This window comes from Calypte anna, chromosome Z (assembly GCF_003957555.1).
Source record: "Calypte anna isolate BGI_N300 chromosome Z, bCalAnn1_v1.p, whole genome shotgun sequence".
Taxonomy (NCBI): Eukaryota; Metazoa; Chordata; class Aves; order Apodiformes; family Trochilidae; genus Calypte; species Calypte anna.
Genome location: NC_044274.1, coordinates 49,749,753 through 49,767,078, shown reverse-complemented (window position 1 = coordinate 49,767,078; position 17,326 = coordinate 49,749,753). Strand labels below are relative to the sequence as shown.

The window sequence follows — 17,326 nt, the reverse complement described above, 5'->3', positions numbered from 1 at the left end:
AATTCCAGTGCTAGTTATAAGGAGCACTTTTAGCAGAAACACTCCTGCTGCATAATAATTTCAAATTTTCTCAGCCCCCAGAAGTCTCCACGTATTCACAAGTCTCTAAAATAATTTGCTTTGGCTGCAACATGACCTATTCCCAACTTCTCAAATACACATAGGTTTGATGAAAGTTACTCTAGTGTTTCAGCATTCAGAGAAGTATCAACAAACCCTGATTTTTCCTTGCTTGAACAGCTGCCACCACAATTCGGGTAAATTTAATATATCGTAGTGCTTTGGTTGTGCTGGGAAAAGACTGATCTGTTTATCCACAGACCAGAATATCTCTGTCTGGACAGGAAGGCTGCACAGTTAGCCATGGCAAGGAAGGGGCACACGCATTACAAGTTATGTACCTAACAACACTGTTAAGTAAGGTTTGGAAACACAAGGACTTCACATTCCAATGATACTTGAGTGCCTCAAAGCTTGCATAGCTGAAAAGTTAGATAAGAGAGAACACCTTGATCCATAAGTCTGTTGCTGGTTAAGGAAGAGGAGGGCCTTAGGTAAGACCAGGCCAACAGAACAAACTGAACCACATAACAGGCTTTTGCAATGAGCACAGTGGCCCATGGGAAAGTGAATTCACTTGCCCAGCTTGTTCCAGCTGCCCTACAGAAGAAGCATTAGACAAAAAGCCACTTGGTAAAGCAGAAACACTGAGCTGATTACTTCAGTTGTGTGTGAAGTGCACTACAGTGTGCATTTCACTCTGCCATGCCTATTTTAAGTCTTAAAATTCAGCTCCTAAGTGCATGAGCTCAGGGATACAACCTTTACAGCTAAATTCAATTAATTCATATGGCTGCTGAACACCTTGATCCATAAATCTTTTGCTGGTTAAGGAAGAGGAGGGCCTTAGGTAAGACCAGGCCAAGAGAACAAACTGAACCACATAATAGGCTTTTGCAATGAGCTCAGTGGCCCATGGGAAAGTGAATTCACTTGCCCAGCTTGTTCCAGCTGCCCTACAGAAGAAGCATTAGACAAAAAGCTACTTGGTAAAGCAGAAACACTGAGCTGATTACTTCAGTTGTGTGTGAAGTGCACTACAGTGTGCATTTCACTCTGCCATACCTATTTTAAGTCTTAAAATTCAGCTCGTGAGCGCATGAGCTCAGGGATACAACCTTTACAGATAAAATGCAATTTATCCATATGGTTGCTGAAGTCAACACCACTAACCTAGGAAAGAAAAAGTGTGTTGGCAGTGACTGCAGCCAATTGAGATCAGATGAACAAAGTAAAAATCTGAGACCTCTTGCTAAGGTGCCTGTGATGGTATATGCTGGATACACACACTGAACTGGCTGAGGGAACAGTTTGATCAGAAGGAGTAAAAGGAATGGAATCCTGTGGCCTGAAATGCTGCAGAACAGGAAGAAAAGTGGATTTTAGGTTCTGACATTTCCTTCTACCAGTAGTGAGGGCTTACAAGATGGAGTGGAGACTGTGGTGTGAGAAACAGAGAGGACAGTGAAAGAGACATTGAAAGAGACCATTTGCTGAGTTTATTGGAGGAGGAACAATGAAACAGATGCAAACAAAACAGCATCAGAGTTAACGAAGTCTAGTCAGTGCAGCATTTATTCTTTTGAACTTTGTCTCCTTTAGTAATTTCTCTGTTCTTACCTGATTGAAGTAATTTATTTCTTCCCACTGTTCAAGCAGAATTTCTACAACTTCACTGTGGCCATTTTTGGCTGCAAGATGCAATGCTGTGTTTCCCTCCTTGAAATTGAAACATCAAACAAGGTATTTAAAAACCCAGAATAAAGTCAAAATATTACGTAAAGCCAACAAGCACTTAAACACAAAGCCTTTGTTTTTACTATCTCTCTATTACATACAAGCAGAAGGAAGCAGATCACTACAGCATATTCCAAGACTAACCCAGAAAGCACTTTTTCCTACACATGCAGACATGGCTTTGGTCTAGTTGCTTGTCTTGTATTATGAAAACTACTAGGTACTACCATGGAAAAAGACTTAAAAATCTAAGTCCCAAAGAATGAATCAGAAGAAAACTTTGGGTACTGGTTCCTGCAAGGAAGCAGACATCAAGCTCCCAAAGGCACTAATTTAAAGATAATGCACCAAAACCTAGGTAAGTACATATAATCTTGTAGTGGTTTTGATGCCAATGTATCTTCAGTCCTTTTCACCATCCATACGATTCTTCACTAGCCAGTAAAGTAAGAAAAAAATCACACACCAGCAAGCAAATACAAACAAAGAGCAAAATAGAGTATCAGGAGAAACAGCAGCTTTTGAGCTAAAAACCACACAAAGTAAAGTATAAGTATTAAGCTGGCTAGAAAAAACTGAAGCTGAACATGAGGGGAAGATTCCTAACCCTCAGGGAAATGAGGGTCCAGAAGAGCTATTCAGTCACAACACTCTAGAGGTAGACAGGCAGAAAATCCATATACATCTTAGGAAAACATATGTTTGCTAATTGATGGTAATAGTGTGATTGCCTTCAGTGACCCCTGAGATGAGTTGCTGTTCTGGTTTCTCAACCTACTTACTCTTTAGGATCACAGCATTCACCTCACATCATTGCTACTTCACACATGCAGCCTGTTATGGTGTCTGAAAAAACGCTCTCATTTAACTGCTACTGATGAACTGCTTAGCACTCCAGAGCTCCATGTTGCACAGCAGCTTCTTGAAAGTACCACCAGGATAAAATTTAAAAAGAAATTAAATAAAAAAAGGAACCACCACCAAAAAAAAAAAAGGTATAACTTTTTGTGGTGCTTGGTTACATGGCTCTATAAATACAGTATCTTCCCATTATAATTTTTAATTTATTTATCCTTGTATCCTTGCAATGCCTTGGGTGCAGAGAAACAACAACATGCTCATTTCACAAAAGTCAAGTAGGTAGTAAGGAAACTTAGGGGCAGATTTTTAAGCTTTTTAAACATCTTAAAATGCAGTATTAAAAACAAACAATAAGATTCAAGTGTTTAGGCACTTCTGGAAAATCCCCATGACTGTTTAATTGCATCCTGAAGTATTAAGCAACTCTAAAAAAATAGTCATGTGGGACCTAGCAGTAACACACAGGCACAGCCTGTGATTAATAATTATTAATGCATATTGAAAAGTCTCCTGGCAATAAGATCAGAAGTTCCAGTCAGTTTGTTAAGTTGGTCCCTTAATTATTGAAAAATCCCCATCCTTCTATATTTGTTGATGCTCAATATATCAATGCCAGCACCACCACATAGGCACAGTTCATTCCTAACGCTTGGCTATGCAGTAACTACACTGAAACAAAGTAATCTTTCAAGAGTATCTTTTCAGTTGTACTTCAAAGAAACCTTTACCTTATCTTTTTCTGATGTAAAGAGCTTCATAGTGATCAAACTGTTTACCATGTCGACATGTCCTTTTTCTGATGCCAGAAGGAATGGTTTCTTACCGTTCTGGAACACAATTACAGAAAGCAACACAGTGTTACTCAAAGCATAAGTACTTTACCTCCTGTTACTAGATATATGGCATGCATGTGATATGTGTATTCTGAAAAAAAAATTAAAATATATCATATGACTAAGAAGATTAACAAAGAGAGTAGATATGAAATTTTTAATATTCATAAATAACACCAACATAAATAGGATTCTTCGTCAGCTTTCCTTTCCAAAGGCTTAAACCACAAAGATTTGTTTTGTTAAATTAACTCTGTTTTGACAGCTTTGCCAAGCATAGAAAGAATTCAGAATTTTGCTCCATTGGGTAAATATAATTCAAGAAAAGAGTGATGGGAGAGCTTTGATCTTTTGGTGACAGATCCTACAAAAATAAATTTTCCTCATGGAAAGACAAAATACTCTACTTAGATATGTAAGCCTTCAAAGCAAGATCTCAACATTGTGGGAATGAAAAACAGAAACACGGCAAACTTGATGAAGACATAGTCCTGGCAATGTTGAAGAGCTGGTGCACCTCTATAGGATGACTGCACATACTTTTTATGTTCTACATGGGCGAAATATGCCTTGCTATCTGTAACTGCCAGGGTTTTGTAAGGGAAGAGGTTTCAGGGGTAAACTGTATGGGAAGAGGTAAGAGACTGCTCTATATCATCATAGCTGGCTCCACAACAGACAAGACTGACCCACCTCATGTCAGCACTCATCAGAGGAGTACTTGGTAACTCTGTGAAAACATATTTAAGAAAGGGTGGTCACTGCTATGGGGAGGATGCCCAAGGAAGAGACATGAAAGGACTCAAGGGAGGAGACACTGGAGGAGATAGATCTGAGAGGTAACTGCAGCCCATGGAAGAACCCTTGCTGGTGCAGAGTTAAAAAGAGTAAAAGACAAAAAACAAACAAAGAAAAGGAACCACTGTGAACTGACCCCAACTTCCTATGTCTCCCATTGCCTCACCGATGCAACTGAGTGCCATGTGCAAGGGAAAGCAGGGGAGGATGGGTGTCTGCAGGTTAGCTGGGACAGACAAAGAGGGAAGAAAGATGTTTTCCTAAGTTTGTGTCTAACTGTTTGTTTTACTAATTTCTCAGTACCCAAATCAGTAATTAGAAGTTTAATCAGTTATTAGAAGTCTATGTAACTGGCAGTAAATTAAAAATCATTTAAATTCCCCAAGTTAAGATTATTTTGTCTAGAATGGATGCTTCATGACATCAGAGAAATAAACAGAAAAAACCCATACCGTACCCCATCAGGCTTGTTCAAGTCATTCAGATGAAGATCTTGGAGAAAATAATCAACAATATTAACGCTGTTGTTCTGAGCAGCGAAGTGTAGTACATTCATTCCTTCCTGAAAAATAAGCAATTCTTTAATAACGAATTTAAATTTTTTCCAACATGAACATGTTTAAGGTTGGTAAAGATTTCTCATCAACAAACCTCATTCTCAGCCTTTTGATCAGCACCTGCTTTAACTAATTTTCGCATAATACTCAGATTTCCAGTCCAAGCTGCAAGATGAATCACTGTCAGGCCGTGCTTCAAATAAAATGATAAAGCAGAAATTACCATCAAAATACCTCATGCCAAATTTGTTAAAAATATTTTTTTATTCAGTTTGCAGGAGAGGTGAACTTCTCAGACTCCTAGAAAGTTAGTATTGACACCTTGCAGTGTGCATTGCAGTCACCTCAAATTAAGACAAATGTAATATATCAAGACATCACTAAATGTTCAGTCTGCCACTCTTCTTGACATAAGGTCTAGCATGTCTAAAGAAGGACTGGGACCTATTTTAAGATGGGACAATTAAATACTACTAGGAAAGGATCCCCTCCAGAAACCATGTAGATAGATAGCACTGGGTGAGACGTATGATATTTCAGGTGATAGGGAACTACTATACTTCCATGAGTCACCGTAATTTTCCAGTTAGCCCTCTTTTAAGGGTTCTCTTTTAAATTAGCTAAAAAGTCCTTCTCTTACAGAAGTAAACAAACAAACAAACACAAACAAACAAACAACTCATGTTATTAACTTCCTAGAGCCAAAAGGAATAGAGATAAGGAACCACCAGCCAGTGTCTCTCATCTTGGCCACAGATGTGTAGCTTTTCCACAACTCTTCCTCAATCTGTGTGTACCATGTCCAGGCACAACATTGTAATCACAAGCCACAATCATAGCTTATTGGGCTAAGTGCTATGAAAACACAGGACATTCATACTGCACCATAAAAGCACTTAGTCTAAAAGATGGAGTCAGAGGAACCTAAAGGAGGCAAGAGAGATCAGTGCACTACCTTAGCAATTACAAGTGTTTCTTAGTTTCTTCTCCATAAATGAGGAGTAAATAGCTTGAGTCTCATCTCTAATGGAGAACAGAAACAGTATTCATGAATGTTGATGTAATAGTTCAGACAGCAGAATGCTTGCCATGACAGAGCCTTCAGAATACAGATCAACTATTCACAGAATAGCAAAACAGCTCCGGCTGGAAGAGGTTTCAGGAGGTCTCACTTCCACAGCCTTGTGCTGCAAGCCTGTCCCACTGGGTCAGGTAGCTCAGGACCTTATCCTGTCAAGTTCTTCAAGGATGCCTAAAGACTGAGACTCCACAAACTCTCAGGAAAACTGTTCCAGTGTTTGACCACTGTTACATTTTTTTTTCTGATTTTATCTAATTGAGATCTTTGCAATTTGTGTCCATTATCTCTTGTCCTCCCACTGTGCACCTCTGAGAAGAGTGTCTCTGTCTTGGCTGTACTCTCAACTTATGTACCTGTACACAGCCATAAGGTCCCCCTCTCATCATTTTCCCACCAAGGCTGAACAGACTGAGCTCTCCTCGCACCTCCTCATACACCATATGCCCCTGTCCCAACCATCCTACGGGCTCAGCACTGGACCCACTCCAATTTATCAATGTCTTTCCTGTGTTGGGGAGCACCACACTGGACACAGCAAGCAGAAATACAGTGGAAAACAGTGGAAGGCAACATGGAACATGTGTCTAGTGCACAGGAATAAAACTGAGCTTGGGCAAAACTTGTGACTGTGATTCAAAAGTGTGCCCAGAAAAACCAGCCAAGAACAAGGAGAAAAATTAACTAGATCTGATAGCTTTATACAATGAGTATACTAGCCTGCTGGGTGAGTGGAGAGAAATTAAGGTTTATCTCAACTTTCATAACAGTTTTGACACTGTCCCTCATGACATTGTTGTAGACAAACTGATACAGTACTGGCACAGAAACAGATGCACCAAGGTATAACAAAAGCCAAGTGAACTGCAAGGCCCATAGTGTTCTGGTCAGCAGCACAAACTGCACCTACAGATCAGTCACTAGCAATGCACACAAGGCACTGATCCCAGCACAGTATTGTTTAACATCTTCATTAATGACCTCAATGATGGGGAAGAGTGCACTCACAGCAGATTTAGTTATAATATTAAACTGGGAGGAGTGGCTGATAGACCAGACTCGTGTGCTGCCACCCAGTGGGACCTCATTAGGCTAGAGAAATGGGTTGACAAAAACCTCATGAAAAGTCCTTTACCTGTGGCAGAGGAGCCAACAGCACCAAAACTGACTGGGGAGCAACTGCCTGGAAAGCAGCTTGACAGAATAGCACCTGGGGTTCCTGGTGGACATGAACAGAACATGAACCAACAATGTGCCCACCTAGCATCCAAGGCAAAAAATATCCTGGGCTGCATTATAAAGAACACTGCCACCTGATCAAGGGAGATGATCCTTCCACTCTGCTCATTGATGAGACCCTTTGACACACCTGGAGTACTGTGTCCAGCTCTGGGCTTCCCATTTAGGAGAGACATGGACTTGATGGGAGTTAGTCCTAGGAAAATTGCTATTTAACATCTTTATTGGATGTGGGATTGTGTGCACGCTCAGGAATTTTGCTGATGACACTGAAGTGTGTGGTGAAGTCAGCACTCTGGAGAGAAGGGATGCAAATAGGGATCCTGACAAACTCAAGAAGTGGGATCATGCGAATGGCCTGAAGTTCAACAAGGCCAAATGCAAGGCTCTGCACATGGGCTGAGGCAATCCCATGCATGAATACAGCTTGAAAGGAGAAAGGACTGAGGGCAGCCCTGAGGAGAAGGACTTGGGGGTGATGGTGGACCAGAAGCTTAAGATGAGCCATCAGTGTGTGCCTGAAGCCCAGAAAGCCTACCAGGTCCAGGGCTCCATCAAAAGAAGCACAGACAGCAGGTGATTCTACCCCTCTACTCTGCTCTTGTGAGACCCCACCTGGAGTACTGCATCCAGTTCTGGAGCCTCTTTTACAGGAGGGACATGGATGTTCTGGAGCATGTTCAGAGAAGTGCCACCAGGATGATCAGAGGGCCGGAGCACCTCTCCTATGAAGACAGACTGAGAGAGTTGGGGTTATTCAGTCTGGAGAGGAGAAGGCTCTGAGGAGACCTTATTGCAGCCTTCCAGTATCTGAAGGGGCCTACAAGAAAGCTGGTGAGGGACTTTTTAGGATGTCAGGTAGTGGCAGGACTGGGGGAATGCATTCAAACTAGAGGAGGGTAGATTTAGATTGGAAGCTAGTAAGAAGTGCTTCACCATGAGGGTGGTGAGACACTGGAGCAGATTGCCAGAGAGGTGGTGGAATCCCCACCTCTGGAAGTTTGGGCTCTGATCAATCTGATCTAGTGGGAGGTGTCTGTGCCCATGGCAGGGGGGTTGGAACTAGATGATCTTAAAGGTCCCTTCCAACCCTGAGAAGTTTATTATTCTATGATTCTGTGAACATGTCCAGAGGAGAGAGATGAAAATTATCAGAGGGCTGGAGCACCCCCCCATTGAAGCCAGGCTGAGGAAGTTGGGAATTTTCAGCCTAGAGAAGAGGAGGCTCTGAGGTGACCTTATAGCATCTTTCCAATGTCTGAAGGGGGCTTACAAGAAAGCTGGGGTAGGATTTCTTGCATGTGTGTAGTGAGAGGACAAGGGCCAATGGTTTAAAACTTGAAGAGAGAAGATTTAGGTTAGACATTAGGAAAAATATCTTCCCTGTGAGAGTGGTGAGATGGTGGTGAGAAGGTGCCCAGGAAAGTTGTGGATGTCCCTTCCCAGGAAGTGCTCAAGGCCAGGTTTGATGGAGCTTTGAGCAACCTGGCCTAGTGGAAGGTGTCCATGCAGGGGGGTTGGAACTGGATGATATTTAAGGTCTCTTCCAACCCAGACCATTCTATTCTTCTATGATGCACAGTGTCTACAAAGGACCAGTAAGACGACACAGGAGGAGAGGTTGAGAGACCAGTTTAGCCAAAAAAGGCTGAGGTGAATCTTATAATTGAGTATAAATATCCGATGGAAGGGAATAAAAAAGATGTGGCATTCTTCTCAGTGGTGTCCATTGACAGGGAAGGATACAATGGGTCCAATTCAAAGCACAAGAAGATTCAGTTAAACGTAAGAAAACACTTTTTTACTATAAGAATGATCAGACACTGGAATCAGATGCAGGGAGGTTATAGTGTCTCCATACTTGGAGATAATACAAAATCATCTGGACATAGCTCTGAGCAACCTACTTTTTATAAATGTGCTCTGAGCTGGAGGCTGGATTAGGTCATCTTCAGGGGTTCCCACATCAGCCACTCTGTGTGATTCTGTGAGAGGATTGCTTGATAAGGTTGAGTCTAGAAGGAGAAAAGAAGGCAAAAAGGTAGAAAAAAGGTGGGTTCAAGAGAAGGAAAAAAAAAAGGCAAATTAGGGATATCATCAGCTGAAGTACAAGAAAGTAAAGGAGCTTGTGATATCCATAGACTCATGATTTCTGGACTTCTGCTGACACTGGTGAAGATGACTTGCAGATGTATGCTCTCCAAAGAATAGGAAGGGACCACCTTGTACTCTTCTGCTGCACTAACCATTGGGCCCATGCCTGAAAGAACTGGGGTGGTAGGGTAGATAAGAAGGAATAAACTTGTACCAAGACAGACAAGTGACAGAACTGGAGTTAAGAAGTGTAAGACTTCTTTGTAGTATTGTAATTGTGTATCAATGCTAATACTGCTAATAAACAATAGAATTGTAGCTCCAACACTTGAACTTGGAGTGACAGAATAATAGTAGACTATTTACTAGCCAGTAGATGTATTATTCGTTTCTTAGAAATGTGCTGCTTAATGAATAAACAACTATCTTCAGGAATTACGTTGTCTCTGGTCTAAAGATGGGAGCACCACATATCTCCCACTAAGAACACTATTGTATTTTTAACCAGCCTACTGGTTTAACCAGCCTACTCCAAAACTTAAATGGAGTAGAGAAGAAAAGTCATAGTATCTTCATTCTACTTCTTATAAATTGCAAGACTGACCTGACTGCCAGGAAGTACATGAATCACTGTCAAATACATATGTAATGTCATAGTATTTGAGCTCTGTGAGCTAATTATGATGGAGTGCTTCCAATGATCTTTCAGCAAAGATGATTAACAACACCTGAGAACTAAAGACAGCCAATTAAAGGTAATTCTTTATTAGAATGAAATTCTGAGTGTTCAGTATGGAGGAGGGAGTATGGAGGGTATGTATGTTTCCAACCTGTCTTCAATGCACCCTTTTCAGCATAATTAACATTAAAGTGTTTTTAGTCACCTTATGGCCTCAAAGAACCTGGAAGCTAGCCACTGAAAACTAATTTGTCACAAAAACAATCTGTAACAGCTAAAAAAAAAAAAACTGAATTAACACTATAGACAGTAATATTCTGTAAAAGATCCAGGGATCCATGTCTTAACTGTTTACCTAAAGGGAGCACTGCTACTTCAAGAAAACTGTCCACTTCTTGCAGAACTACTGTGTCTGCATTTATATCATAGAATATCAATTTTCTAGCACTTCATTGAGGCAATGTCTTTCCACTTGATTGGCAAATGGGAAATGTTGTTTATGACAGTGCAAGATTTGCTTGGGAGCTGTGAGTATCCAGAAAGACAGATACACTTCTTCAAAGCAGCATGTGAGGCATTCGCTTACAGGACAGCTTGGGAAAACATTTCACAGCACCTCAAGCAGCACTAACAAGGAGCAAGCTGCTCCTACCTACCCTGCAAGCACATCACCGAGCCAGGAGTTGCTAGTAACTGGAACCAGCAGGTCTCTCATCTTTCATTCCAACACAGTGTAGAAACAAGGCAGTTTTCTCCCCCCACCCTCTACAGCTTGGAGTTTGTCTTACTTACAACTAAACAGCACCACATATAGTGAGTAAGAAAGAAGCAACTGGGGGCCGGGGAGGAGAGAAGTAAATGATTCATCTATTTTCATTAGTTGGGTCACTGGAAAGTTCCTTATTTGAATAGCCTGTCTATTAATGACATACTACACTTTTGATTTTAATACCTGAACCAAATCTTGCACAGCCAGTCAGCTCCTGGCCCAACCAAATCAGCGGTACACTACTAAACTTTTACTGTGGGGGCTGGAGAGTAGCTGATAGTTTTTGCATTAAGTTACTTGACATAAAATAGGAGGGAAAGAGCACAAGGAGTTATGTTTTGAGTTCCTAGCAGTACCCAGACCTAATTTTTACTTCAGTGATTGCTTTAATTTAAAGTAGCCAAAGATTAATACATGACTACCACAGACAGCTCTTTTGCACAAGTTGCTTCAAACCACCCTTGCACTCTCACTCAAGAACTGTGGGCAACGTGCTCTATCCCTAATAAAGCTTTTTCATATAAATGTGCTAAGACAAACTGAAACATATGCAGCAAGCACGTAACTTTGCAAAACAGGGAGCACATGGCAAAGATTCACTTTTACTTTCCCCCTATGGTGTTTCTATACAGTGGTAATCAAAATATGCAAGCCAGCTTACCTGATCTGCCATATCAAGTCTAGCTTTGTGATGGAGAAGAAAATCCACCACAGATACATGACTTCTTGCAACAGCAAAATGGAACGCAGTACGCTTCAGCTGCAATAAGCAAAGCTTTGGTTGTTAGGTGCATAACACAGTTCCCTTCCTTGTGCAGGTAACCAGTATTTCTGAATTCCCTGGTTACTAACAAATGTGGTTGTTAATACACATACATTGGCATATTTCTCCTTCAATAGCCATACTTGGTATTTATCTGCATTTTTATTCCCTTGCATAGAATCTAGATATGGACCTTAAATCTTTTTTGTGGAAACAGAATGATTTAGTTAAATAGCATAATGCCTGCACTCAGTTTCACTGAAACATCAAAGTGGGATTAAGTAATTGTATACTGCCTAGAGGAGGTGCACACAGTACAAGAGCATCCATGTTTACTATTTCATTTTTGTAATAATTTTGAATTTGAAAGGCTGAGGACTAAATTTAGGCAGTTAGATTTGCTTTTGATACTGTCCTTGCTTTTGACTAAGTATGAGGAGATTCCTCCCTCCCTCAGTATTTGTCACCTTCCAAGACTGAGTCACTATCTACATAAATGGAAGTTTCCATCTTGCAAACAGTGAGTAATTTTATATGGGTGAGTAGGCTCAACGCTTATCAGGATCAGTTGGTGACTTTTTCATTGAAGTAATTAATAGAGTGAACTTAAAAGGAAATGGTTAAATTGAATCAAACCTTCACAGACAGAGTTTTGATTCCAGTTAACGTGAACATAACTGGCTTCAACAGATTCCCTGAGAGCTTCCACATAAGGACATGTAAGTGATTTAACCAATTAACCTTGAAAGCCAGTTTACACTTGTTCTCTTATTATCCTGATACTGACTTACCCATGTACAAGTCTTAAGTTAAAGCTAGATGTGTTAAAAGCATAAAGAAGTGGGATTTATGATATGTATTTATGCCAGAAAAAGCTTTTTGCACAGAAATAGTTCTATCAACAAAACTCACCTGTCAGCAGCCTTGCTTACTTAGCTTAGGAGTAAAGGGACAGGAATGATCAATATGAAGAAATGAATAGTTTTGCCAGTGTAAGCTACATCCCCACTAGGAGAATCAGTCAATGCTCAACACACACATAGTTATGCTAGTAAATCTCCTATTCCTATAGGTCTGATTTAAGGACAACATGAGCAAAGATTTAAACTACTGGACTGGACCAGTATGTACTTTAATTTCCTGAATACTGGAAAGCAATAAAGGAGCCAGAAAGGAGCCATACTTCCAAAGTGACTCATTAAAGCACAATGCAATTGATGGGAACACTCTCATTGTTCAAGAGAACCTTACTCATAAGGAATTCATGTCTCCCTCTCTTTCAAAAACAAACCAAGGAATGCACCACTACTATCTCCTCAATTCCCCAGTGGGGAAAAATACATGTAGGCATGGGAAGCAGGTTTTTTCAGAACTCATGCTAAAGTAACATTAGATGTTTGTGGGTAGCTCTCTATGCAGCCACCGAGGGCAAACTGTTCTCTAGAACTTCCACATTAATATCATAATCACTCTATTGCTGCTGAACTACCTCTTATGTGGAACACAGAACTATAAATTGTTACTTTGACGTAGGTAAGCTCAGATTTTAAGCCTAGAGTTGATGTCAGCATAAGAAATGCATTTTCACCTATCTAGAGTAAATCTGAACTCTGACCTCACCCTGAAACCAGTGGACATCATAGGGTGCTCCCCTGGTTCCACACAAACTTGAAATCTGTAATGCTAGCAATATAAGTCAATTCTCAAAGTGACTGTGATGTTAAGTCCTCCCACTCTGAAAGATGGGAAACTCAAGAAATTATTCACCAAAGAACATAGAGTTAGTATCAGAGCAGGGACCACAATTCATAAGTCCTTAATTCTCAGTGTGATGCACAGACTAGTGGCAACATGCAAAGACCTGTGAGTTATACTGCACAAACCCTACTGCCTATGCTGGATGTCCAAAGTATTTCTTAGTCAGCTCCTGGAAGGGACCCCCACTGCCTAACTACCTTGCAGCTGACAGGACTAAGATGCTGGGATTCCAAGGAGTCACATTTCAGATCAGTGATCTGCCAGATGCTTCGTACTCACAGTGTCTACTGCATTTATATTAACATTCTTTTTAAACAGCTTTTCCATGGTTTCCAAATTGTTCATTTTAGCAGCATATTGAAATTGTCTCTCATCTGGCAATACTGTGGAAAAAAATGATGAAAAATTACAAAATATTACAAAAAAAAGTATTACAAAATAATATCCAGAACACACATAAGGGATTATGACACTGTTTTTACCTTCTGTTACTTGTCCTGATTCCACACGATATGAAAGTCATTTGCTTCTTATCATAGAAATCTGCCAAGAATGCACTTTTTTTTCTCTACAAACATCTAGCCAATATTTCCATTTTCAACTGTTAAGTGCAAACTGAGGTAGACTTTTCACAGCAGAGATTATCATTATTTGCACTGCTCACAGAAAAAAGATTTAATTTATGAAACTCTGGCCATCTAAATGGATCCCAAAGCATTTTATTGCCATAGCAGTGAACAGTACAAACCACAGCTTTTATTTCACGTTCCAGGGAAAAATGCTTTGCTTTAAAACAGAACACATCACCAAAATACATGAAAATGTACGGTAATCGAATAACATGATGCAACTAAAAAAAAAACCTCAAACCAGTAGTTTTACAGTGGGAAAACTTTAAAATTTGGCCACAATGTGAAATTTACTATTTAACTGGAAACTTCCCTTGATGTCTCAACCCAAAAATTAACATCTGTTTGATCAACCAAAGCAGCTGCAGCATGCATTCAAATACCAAATATGCATTAACTTCAGAAAAAAAATTCTAGTGTCTGATGTCTGATTTGGCTAACTTAGAGGTCAGAGTATTTCTCATTATTCTACCTTAACATTTAACTAATCATGTAGAAGAAATCAGTGTAGTAGTTAAACCAGCTGGGAAAATGTTAGTAGCTACATCAAATTTCCTATCACATTTATAAAGTTACTCATGTAGACTTATGTCTAGAATGTTTTGGCTAGGAAGCCACTTGTCCAATGATATCACTGAGGAGGACATCACTCTCTGTTGAACTATTAACTGCAGCAATTCTCTACTCCTTAGAGGCCTCTCATGCAAGTTTAACCTACTGTATTACATTTAAGTTCATCAGTGTCTAATAAGAATACAGGTTGAGGCACTATGACTGCAGAGCATGCTAAGGAAGATCAGTTTGGCATTCACTTAACTGCATTTTACAAGTTAAACACTAATATAATCTCAGTGGAAATAGTCACAGTTGTACCGTACAAAATGAGCTAGAAATTAAACTGAACATTTGCAAAGCTGTTTCCAGTTTTCCTGTTACAGCAACAGAAGCAACCTCCCAGAACTCTTGGGAAATCACAGGGTACTATTTGCTGGTTTTACAGCATGGGCACAGACAAACAAATAAACAAATGCATCCTTGGCACCTGTGACACGGAGTGTGGCTGAAAGCAACGCCAGCATCATGAACAGGCACCTCAGCAGAATAAATACTTCACTTGTAGTTCTCACAGTGTACCTCCTGAAGAAGTGTCCAGCAGAGTTTTCCACTACCTTGATTTCAAATACGGGTAAACTAATAGCTACAGGATTTCTTGCTCAAGACAAATTTTTGGCAAAAACAGAAAACAAATTTAGGAAACAGTAAGCTGCAATTATTTATAACTGGGCCACATCCATTCCTATTGACTGCTGATGAACTTCCCCACAAGTATCTTACATGAGGATGAAAAGATAAATGCTGTTGCATCTCAGGATATTTACAAATAATCTCCACAGTTTACTCACACCACCTTCAAGAAACAAGGGAAAATAATACTTCCTTACATTATCTGCATAGGCAAGGACAGTTTTGTTTTAGTTCTGCCAAAAAATTAATGGCTGATCTTTTCTTTCCTGACGAGAAGTTATAAATTTGCCATATAGTGTTAAAAAATTCTGCTCTGGGTTAGGTGCTTCTTAATCACCTCTTTCTCTCTTAATACCTTTTAATTCAAGAGTTAGAAACAGTGGCAATCCATACACACCACAGCACTGACTTGCTGAGCAACCTCCTGCTTTTTTGAAAAATTATTTTTTTATGCTTGAAATTACAGCATAAAGCTGCTAGACTATGTATGTATGTATGGAAGCTTTTTATCCAGTCTGGGGTTTCTGGGTTTGGGACTCCATGCATTATTAGCCATCACTCTGTATTCCAGTAACAGCAGCAAAAAATTATCTATTTGTGGCTGTCTTTTGTGGGGCTTGTTTTCTCTGACTTGTCTGGTTATTGCCCTATGGGTTATGTCACAACTATTTAATTGTTGTGATATTTATTATTTATATTGATTATTAATATTTATATTGTAACGATAAGTTTGTTATATTAATCTTTTCTTTTGAACGAACTAAAAAGAGTAATATTATCAGTTGATTTCCTTTGTAGAGAGCCCTGTCTGTGGTATACAGAACTTCCCAACATTTCTCCTCTCTTAGAAGAGCAAGAAACTAAAAAATTGCAGAAGTGTAAATTACCACCCCAGCTCCCTTTTAACTTCCTGTTGTGGTATCCACAAGATGAAATATGTCATTTTCTCAACAAGCACGTGGAAAAAAACCTAAAGAATTTGAAATGGCTGAAAAGTTCTAAGGAGGTAAAATAACTGTGGAATCATAGAACCACAGAATGCTTGTGTTGGAAGGGACCTTAGAGATCACCTAGTCCCAACACCTCTGCTGCTAGACGAGGCTGCTTGAAGTCCCATCCAACCTGGCCTTGAACACTTCCAGAGTGGTGATATTTTCATAGAATCATAGAATCATCTGGGTTGGAAGGGACCTCAGAGATCATCAAGTCCAACCCTTGACCCACTATCGCTGCGGTTACCAGACCATGGCACTGAGTGCCACATCCAGTCTCTTTTTAAATATCTCCAGGGATGGAGAATCCACTACTTCCCTGGGCAGCCCATTCCAATGTCTGATCACCCTCTCAGTAAAGAGATTCTTTCTAATATCTAACCTAAACCTCCCCTGGCACAACTTAAGACCGTGCCCTCTTGTCTTGCTGAGAGTTGCCTGGGAGACCAACCCCCACATGGCTACACCCTCCTTTCAGGGAGTTGTAGAGAGTGGTGAGGTCTCCCCTGAGCCGCCTCTTCTCCAGCCTGAACACCCCCAGCTCCCTCAGCCTCTCCTCAAAGGACTTGTGCTTGAGTCCCTTCACAGCCTCCTTGCTCTTTTCTGGACCTGCTCCAGGACCTCAATCTCCATCCTGAACTGAGGGGCCCAGAACTGGACACAGTACTCGAGGTGTGGCCTCACCAGCGCTGAGTACAGGGGCAGAATCCCTTCCCTGGACCTGCTGGCCACGCTGTTCCTGATACAGGCCAGGATGCCATTGGCTTTCTTGGCCACCTGGGCACACTGCTGGCTCATGTTCAGCTTCCTGTCAATCCAAACTCCCAGGTCCTTTTCTGTCTGCCTGCTCTCAGCCACTCTGTGCCCAGCCTGTAGCGCTGCATGGGGTTGTTGTGGCAACCAAAATTATTCATAGTCTGTTGTATCTAAGCTTTAAATAATATATTAAATGGCTTGGTAACACTTTCAACGTTTTTTTCTGTGTTTTCCTGTTTGCCACTGGAAATATAATATATATATATATATATACACTAAAATAGTGGTCTTCTAATGCAAATAAGTAATGGGAAAACTAACTACCAAGTCCAACAGTGATATTTGATTTGTTTCTTCTCTTTACCATCCCTCTGCCCGCTTGGAAGCAGGAAGCACAGTCCAGGAGAACAGCTCCTGTCTGTCACGCTGCAATCACAGGGCAGGGCCATAGTAGGGCTTAGCAATTACAACTAAATTT

At 40.5% G+C, this 17,326-nt stretch overlaps 1 protein-coding gene across 1 annotated transcript in view; it reads right to left on the bottom strand.

Annotated features, from left to right (window-relative positions):
- The window catches only part of ANKDD1B (ankyrin repeat and death domain containing 1B), a 30,895-nt gene that overhangs the window by 12,848 nt on the left and 721 nt on the right, over window positions 1-17,326 (bottom strand). The window contains exons 2-7 of the mRNA XM_030467570.1: window positions 13,506-13,609; window positions 11,367-11,465; window positions 4,941-5,039; window positions 4,747-4,851; window positions 3,387-3,485; window positions 1,681-1,779 (exon numbers count right to left, since the gene is read on the bottom strand). Of these exons, the coding sequence (XP_030323430.1) occupies window positions 1,681-1,779; window positions 3,387-3,485; window positions 4,747-4,851; window positions 4,941-5,039; window positions 11,367-11,465; window positions 13,506-13,609 (605 nt within the window). The remainder of the gene's footprint in view (window positions 1-1,680; window positions 1,780-3,386; window positions 3,486-4,746; window positions 4,852-4,940; window positions 5,040-11,366; window positions 11,466-13,505; window positions 13,610-17,326) is intronic.